Raw genomic sequence first — 8,573 nt, 5'->3', positions numbered from 1 at the left:
YGCTGGCCATCCTGTATGTGCCATGTGATGGCACTCAAGATGATCTGTGCCATAATCTTGCTGGGCACTGAGGTCAGGCTGACTGGCCTGTAATTTCCYGGATTCTCCTTCTGGCGCTTCTTGTGGATGGGCATCACACTGGCCAGGATAAACCCATGTGGGCTGGACTGCACCTGCACTGGGGCAGGACATCGGTGGACGGGTCAAAAACATGACCGGAAAGGGACATCAGGAACATGTTCACACGCCCAAAAGCTGTGCCACAGAAGAACATCAAAACAATGAACAAGTAGGTAAGGCTGACAAAACTGAATCAACTTAGGTAGACTTGGACTGGGAGTGGAAAGGTGAGCTATTTATAACACAATGGGCCCATGAAACATCAACTGCAACAGACAGATGGGCTCATCATCACGGGGTGAACCTGACCATGGAGGTCATTGCACAGATCATTCATGAATGAGAAGCGTGTGCTGTGATCAACCAAGCCACAGAAGTAAACTTTCTCTGGAACAGAGGGCATTGACTGGATTTTGGATAYAGTGAGACCTGGCAGATGGACTATATTGGACCATTGCTATGAACATGCCAAGCCAAGCATTATATACTCACCACAATAGAGGCAACAACTGGCTGTCTGGAAACATAYCCTGTAAACAACTGCAACTGCTTGCACACAACCTCAGGCCTTGAGAGACACATTTCATGGAACAGGGTACCCCAGAATTGAGTCAGACAATGGGACTCATTTTCAAAATAACCTCATAAACTCTTGGGCAAAAAACCATGGCATTGAGTGGACATCAYATCCCTTATAACCCGTCAGCCTCTGGAAAGACTGAGAGGCGCAACAGACTGCTGAAGACTGTGTTAMGAGTGTTAGGTAATGGGGCATGGAACCACTGGGATACAAACTTAGCAGAGGCCACTTGGCTTGTTAACACTAGGGATCTGCTAAGTTCCCTGGTCCTGCGCAAACAAAATCCCTACACACTTTGGGAGGAGGTAAGATCCCTGCACTACATAGAGGAAGTGGCTGGGAAAATGGGGGTAGATTTCTCCTCCCATGGAAAAAGGCAAACCCATTCATGGGATTGTCTTTGCTTAAGTAGCTGGGTGTACTTGATGGGCAATGTGGAAGCATGGGGAAACCTGTTGTGTGCCTCTAGATTTAACCTTGAGAGAAAAATAATTTGTGGTTAAATTGTATGTTGCAGAAGTAAAGCAGCACAAATGACATGAACTGATGAACAGTGAATTCTGCGAGGAACAAGGAGAGCGTGATGCAAAGAGCCTATGTTGGTGCCAAACAACTGAGTGTGCTGCTTCTCCTGTCCTTAACACCCATCCTGATGGAAAGGAGCCCAAGCCATGGTCTGATTTTGGACATCTGCAGGGGTGGAGGATGATCTTGAAATGGCAAATAACATCTATCTGAGAAAGGACAGCAGACAGCAGTTAGTGAAAACTCATAAATCTGTATATCCAGCCAAGGTCAACCCATCACAGCCCCTTTACTTTGCTCTCGTGAGACCCCATCTGAAGGACTGCATCTCCAGCTCTGGGACTCCCMAACAGGAAGGACATCCATCTGTTGGAGCAAATCTAGAGAAGGGTCACAGGTTGATTAGAGGRATGGAAGATCTCTCCTATCAGGAACAGCTGAGAGAATTGGGACTGTTCATTCTGGAAAAGAGGTGGCTTTGGGGTGAACTAATTGTGGCTTTCTAATACCTGAAGGGAGCCTATAGGAAAGACAGGAGAGAGACTTATCACAAGGGAATGTAGGAACAGGATAAAGGGGAATGCCTTCACAATGAGAGTAGGTTTAGATTAGATACTAGGAAGAAATTCTTTACTGTGAGGATGGTGAGGCTGGAACAGRCTGCTCACAGAAGCAGGATATGGATGCCCCCTTTCCTAGGAAGTGTTCAACACCACAGTGGATGGAGCTCTGAGCAACCTGGTCTTATGAAAGGTGTCTCTGTTCACAGAACCTTCAACGTGATCTTTTAAGGTTCCTTCCAACTGTTAAGGAATACATTTGGTGCAGGTAGATGGTTTGCCTGCAGTCAGGAGATGCAGATACTGCATCTCGATGGGAGCCCAGACAGGAGATTGTGAACTCCCAACTCTGCATAACAACAGGCATGATGATGAGTGCCTAAGCAGGTGAATGAACACAGAGACACAGCGGGAATGGAAGACTCTAAAGGGGAGATTCAGGAGGAAGAGTGAGACTTGCCTTACACTGTGATGGTATAAAACCCCAGGAGTTCCTTTATTTGAAATCCCTCCTTGGAGGCATCAGCCTAGGCTGTTTCTGGGCTACCACACTGAATAAATTGCTTTATGGAACAAGGTACACGAGACTTGGGGTCGAACCAGTAAGGAAACGTAATTTGACTGAGCTGGGTGTGCAGGGAGTCGAGAGGGGCCTGTCAGATCACTGGAGCTGCCCATGGTAAAAAAAAGCTTTGGTTTCAGAAGTTAAAAATCTCTGGCACYGGAAGAATGATTGCCAGAAAGTCACACGAATGGTCACTCTAGGAAGTTTCTGTAACACAACCCAGGCCATTCTGTGATTTGCTCACAAGTTTGCAGACATCCAAGCACCTCAAAACCTCAAAAGTGCAAACAAGAAACAAATAGGTAACAACAGCAACTTTCATTTAAACAGTGAGATTCTTTGCATTTATAAAAATACAGATCCTATCCCTCCTTCAGCACCAGACTCATTTGCAGATCATTGATCCTTTCTCATTACCCAGGTGCTCCTTGAAACTGTTGCTGCCTTTGYTCCAAAGCTTGTCGACTTAACAGTTGCTGTTGTTTCTGCAGAAACTGCACTACTTCTGGGCTTCTGAGTAGGGACTGAAAGAGAGAGAAAATGAATTTTACAAAACTCACGTACATCAAATAGCTACCATAGTAGTATTTTTCCACTACATGAATTTGTGCATTACCCACTGCTGTTGTTTAACCCCAGCACACAGCTATATATCTTCCCTCCCTCCATCAGCCTATTCTTCCCTCTCTCCTTGCCATGGATGAAGTGCTGCACTGCACTATCAACATTCTTTTCATCACAAACCCAAAGCACAAACCCATACAAACTACTGTGAAGAAAATACACTGTATCCCAGCCCAAACCAGTACATTCATACAAACTAGAGAACAATTAAATACTGCACAATTACAAAACATGCTCACAAAATACATCTAAAACTGTTTCAGAAGATCAGCAGATAACCAGAAACAGCATTCACACACATCTGCAAGCACATCCAGAATGCAAAGAATAAACAGTATCGCAAAACCCCTGTAAGTATAGCAGACAGCAGTAATCTAAATCCTGACATACTAAAACCAAAACATCTTTCCATTGTGCTTCAGTTCTGAGCTAATTTCTACATTTCCCACTGCAGATTGCTCAAAAATACTTTAATAGATGAATAAAATACTGTAATTCTGCAGCAAAGCTCACATGCCTGTCACAGTTCAAGCATYGGGACTACGCCCTTAGCACAGGTCAGTTTTAGGCAGTCCTGTGAAAGAGTAGGGAGTTGGAATCATGATCTTTATGGGTCCGTTCCAACTCAAGATACTCTATGATGTTCACTGAGTGCTCAGAATTTCCCAACAATTCAAAAYAGTAGTCCACCCACAGGGAATGAGTCAAAAAAATCCTCTGCCATCAATCAAAGGACAAAAGTATCTAAAAGTATTTGCATCTGTGTCCTGGCATGAACAGCTGCAGTCCGTAATCCAACTCTGGTTGTTCACTCTCATTCCTGCACAGTGGCAGCACAAGTTATTATAAGGTCAAATGGCAAATCAGGTTGGGAATTGATCCTTCCAAAAATTAACACAGGAAAAGGGTTCTTTTTCAGCTGAATGCATTTCCTAGATACTTGCTTATTATCTATGGTCACTTCAGTGATATAACCAAAGAGGTACTACAGCTGCAAATCAGAGGACAAAAATAAAAGTAAGAACCAGATCAATTCTGAATTTCAAGAATAGTGCAAGTAAACCCGAGMTCTTAAAGATCCTTGACAAAACTCTATGCAAAAGCTCTCAATATGTATTAAAAAATATCTGATTGTGGTATTTCTATAAAAGATAATGTTTCATTAATCAGATACCATTCAAATTTAATTAAAAGCCACCAACAGAAAACTCTAGGAAAGGGCAATCCAGTAAGCGGGGCATGAAGAACAACAGATAATACAAAAATTACTCCATAGATCATTACCTTTTTTTCTTGCAAAAACYGAAAAGCTACAAATACTCCTTGGAGTTTTAGATGTAATCATTAGGAAAAAAATCATATAAATCTATGTAGTTGTTATTTAAGACTAACATAATTTTCTTTAAAGGCTTTCCCAATTTCTGAACAAGCACTACAGCACTTTGATGAGGGTTGTTAAATTGCTTTGCACAGATAACAAAGAGAAGACAGTCCCAATAGCTTTTGAAGAACAGGGACTGCAAAAATATGGAGCAAAGAAAAGTTACAATGAAGAAACCAAAGAAACTGTAGCTACTGAATTATTACCCTGCATCTGGCTTAACACTTTAAAGGAAAAACAAGTGTTTAAAAACCTAAGACACATGCCATTTACACAGCCTACAAATCTTAACCACACTGTTTGCTTAGACTTTGCTTTATCAACACATATATACACAATTTTATGCATGATTCTGTCACATTTACAACTTCTAAAACCCACCACAGACCTGAAGTTGTTCTGCCTAAAGCTTTGGTTTAACAAGCTAAAACCATCTCAGTCGTACTATAGGCACTATTTACCCTAAAACCACCACATCTGTTACTACCAAAATACAAAAACTTCAGTTAATGTGGCAGTGATCATTAAATTCAGTCATCTTAGTATTCTTCAGAGGCTGAGGCACACATCTCTGAAGCATATTCCAAATTTGAAAATATGCACATGCAGTGTATGCTTATTAAACTTATTTTCTTTTTTCACGATGGTGACAGGTAAACATTGTTACACTGCCTTTGAGTTCAAAACCTCTTGAAAACAAGACTTACCAGCCTCTTTTTATTCAACACTTGTTCTAAAAGAGTAGGTCTTGCTGGGCGATCTCCAACGGATCCTGTTCTCTGCTTTGTAACAGACACTGAACCTTCAACGCTATCCTGCATATGACACAAAACAAAAAACAGGGAAGCCAGACTATAAACTACAGTGATACACAGAAAATCGCATGAGCAAAGAACATTTGTGTCCTTAATCTGCAGAGGAAAGCACAGGAATGGAAATCTACCTATTCAAGATTTGGCCTCTTCTTTCCATCTCCTTTCACTATTTCACCAGTAAGAATGAAGCAATGCAGGTGAGTTAGTCCTCCACACTGCAAAACTAAACAGGTTACTAGGGCTAGTTTATGGCTTCAATTTATTTGATTGCATTTCTTAAAAGTGAAGTCATTCGCAACAGCTCAGCTTGTGAAAATGAATGGTATTTACCATTTGTAATTTACAATTATAAACTGTGCAAAGAATAACAATAATACTCGTAGCACCAAAACAAACTTCAGAAAACTAGTATGAACTTGCCAAAGCCACAGGCTTTTTTTTTTTTTTGCAAGTTAATTCTGTTCCTTATACAATCCCCTGTCAACTGAATTAGACATACAAATACCATGTGGCTCTACACTCTGCTCTAAAGAAACTATGAATGGTTTGGAAAATTTCAACCAATGTTGAATCCTATGTGCATTAACTTACTGACACTTCCATTTACCTGAAAGGTTCAAACACAAGAACAAAAAAGTACCCCAGTAAATTTCACTTCAATCTTGTCTACAGAAGTGAAAAACGAAACTTTTACTAGGAACTTCTACTGAAAGTGGCCTTAACAGACATCACTGCAAAAAACCATAGTAATTTTAGCACCAAATATTTTGCTTGCTTCTGTAACTTCAGGCCTTAATTTCCTAAAATTCAAAGCAACCTGTGCYTGCAGAAACTGGGAAAACTCACCCTCTTCCAACATACAATGATAACCATTTCATGTTACAGATCAAAAAGTTTTAACCCATGACTACATGAAATGCAGCATTTTTACCCTTCTCCCACACTGTCCCCCTTTCTAAACTAGCACAAGTGTTTGTGCAGATGGATCATGAATCGAGCAGGATGAGCTATCAGGAAAGGAAAAGAGAAGAGGGAAAGTCACGCTGGTCTATAAATCCAGAATTCATTCTTATCTTGAATCATATGTGCAGCTTCTATTCCCTGATTTAAAAGAGAAGTAGCTACTAAAATCAGAAAACAAAACAGCAAGGACAATAAAAGCATAACTTCTTCCTTGGAAACAAGCATGCTATGTCCTTTCAATGCTAAGGAAAAAGCTTAGAGCTGAGCTACCAAGCAAAGTATCACAAACTGAAAAGAAATTGTTCTAATGTAAACACTACCTGGCAAATTAAGTTGACACCAAAAAGATTCAAAAACAAAGAGAGTATTCACACCAGGTAGCAGACCTGAATAAACTAYCAAAATGTAACAGATGTTTAGAGCTCACAAAGGTTCAACAAGAATTCAAAATACTATATGGAACATGTATCACTTGTAGTTACAGAATACATCAGAAAACCTCAGCAAGTCCTTTGAACTGAAAAAGATGAGATAATATTCCTTAGCAGCATCATATACAGTCCCTTTAAAAAAAAAAAAAAAAAAAACCAAACACCTGCCTAATAGTTTTTACTGACAGACAAAAGAAGATTATTTGGTGTGACATCCAGTATGGTTACTATTGTATTTATATGAAGAAAAACAGAAACAGGAAAAGATGGTCAGTTTACATTGATCATTCTCAGTCACATGACTCCAGAGGCAGTTGTGCTGACATAAAAGGGTTGCTTTTAGCAGGAGTGTCAAATAAAGCTTTGTTTTTCCTCAGGCAACCACTACTTCCCTTWGAGCACAAACTACTCAGCACCTTCAGGTATAAAACTATTTCCCTTTTTTTATCTCATCTAAATACCAGATCTRAAGCACTAACTCTGAACAAGTGCCCATCAGAGAAGTGTGTTATCCTAGCTGAGTCACTGGGGAACTGCGGGGGAAAAATATTTAAAAAGTTTAAAGCTACCATTGGTTCTCCCTCTGATAGTATTTTCCCATCTAAATAATACAYATAAGCTTCTGGAAATTAAATATGAACTAGTAGTGGTCCAGATATCTACCTGCCATTTAATATAAAAAGTAAGAACCGAAAAACATCTTGAAGAACCTACACAAGTAATTTTTATATACCTGATACACAACAGCCTTTAAGACTTTAAAACCCCACACTTCARCACCACCTGAGCAGGCGTCTGACATCTCCCTTAGATCTATACTTTCCTCCCATAGAAAAAAGCCACTCTGCACAGCGAAGCATCCTCTAACAGTAATTCTTCTCCTGGGATCTTCAGGTGTAGCTATAAGCTTCTACAATTTATGTCAGCCAAAAACAAACGGGGCTTGCTTTGGCAAACTGGAGGAAGAGCGAGATGTAGAACGGCCCTAGACTTCTTCCCTTTCCTCTGTAAGAGTCCCATTCCATCTGACAGAACCTGGCTTTCCCGGAGACCACTTGGCACCCCGACTGTCCCCCGAGAGCGGCCCGGCCGAGGCTCCGCCGCCCCCCGCCTCACCTCGGCCCGCGGGCCGCCCCCAGCGGCCGCCGCCCCGCCGCCCCCCAGGGCCTGGTCGCTCTTCTTGCGCTTGTACTTGTCCTTGTAGATCTTGTTGCGGTGCCGCTTGCACATCCAWGGCTTGCGCTGCTTCACCACCTGCGTGGTGGTCTCGTTGCAGCCCTGGTATGTGCAGCTCTTGCACTCGCCGCCCGCCGCMGTTTCACCGCTCGCAGCCGCCGCCGTCGTCACCTCCTCCTCCTCCAGCTCCTCCAGGCTGGCCGTGCTCTCGCCGCCCRCCGCCTCGGTCTCGGCCTCGGCCTCGACCTCCTCCTCCCCCACCTCGGGGTCGCCGGCGGGCCCCAGTTCGTAGAACACCATGAGGCCACCGCTAGCGGAGGGCGGCAGCTGCGAGTCGGCATTCGGCTGCAGCACCACCCCCACCGCCCCGTCCGCCGCCTCCTCGCCGCCGTTCGGCTGCATCACAAGCAGCGCCAGCTGCTGCTGCTGCGGCGGCGGCGAGGAGGAGGCGGAGGAGGCGGCAGCGGCGGCGGGGCTGCCCTGCAGGGCGGCGGTGCCCGCTCCGGGCTGTCCCTCAGCGCTCCGCTCCCGGCACCGCGCCGCTCCGCCCGCGCGCAGACGCCGCGCGCACCGCGCATGCGTGCCAGGGGAGGGGTCCCGGTGATGGYGCCGCCCCTGAGGGCGCTGTGGCGCTGCTGGCGTGAGGCGTTCGTGGGCGTGTGACAGACACCAGGGCGGGTTGGCCCGCCTGGTGACACACCAGCGAGGACCAGGGGCGTCCACTGTMGGTGCTTGCTCGTGGGCAAAAGGAGCGACAGAAGTCAGAGGGTCTACGATTAAAAAACCTTATTAGTAAATAGCGCACTTGGCGTGGAAATTGGTTTGTTAGTCCC

The 8,573-nt window shown here is 43.9% G+C and overlaps 1 protein-coding gene across 1 annotated transcript in view; it reads right to left on the bottom strand.

The window, feature by feature from the left end:
• Positions 1-2,666: 2,666 nt before the first annotated feature.
• RFXAP (regulatory factor X associated protein) overlaps positions 2,667-8,573 on the bottom strand; it is a 33,579-nt gene continuing 27,672 nt past the window's right edge. Inside the window, exons 2-4 of the mRNA XM_057374747.1 lie at positions 7,681-8,510; positions 5,063-5,170; positions 2,667-2,874 (exon numbers count right to left, since the gene is read on the bottom strand). Coding sequence (XP_057230730.1) covers positions 2,764-2,874; positions 5,063-5,170; positions 7,681-8,510 — 1,049 coding nt within the window. The 3' untranslated portion in view covers positions 2,667-2,763. The remainder of the gene's footprint in view (positions 2,875-5,062; positions 5,171-7,680; positions 8,511-8,573) is intronic.

The sequence above is a fragment of the Malurus melanocephalus genome, unplaced genomic scaffold, assembly GCF_030028575.1.
Source record: "Malurus melanocephalus ecotype Western Australia unplaced genomic scaffold, MMel_1.1 scaffold_231, whole genome shotgun sequence".
NCBI classification, from domain to species: domain Eukaryota; kingdom Metazoa; phylum Chordata; class Aves; order Passeriformes; family Maluridae; genus Malurus; species Malurus melanocephalus.
Note: the sequence above shows the minus strand (reverse complement) of the source record. Positions and strands in the feature narration are given on the sequence as shown.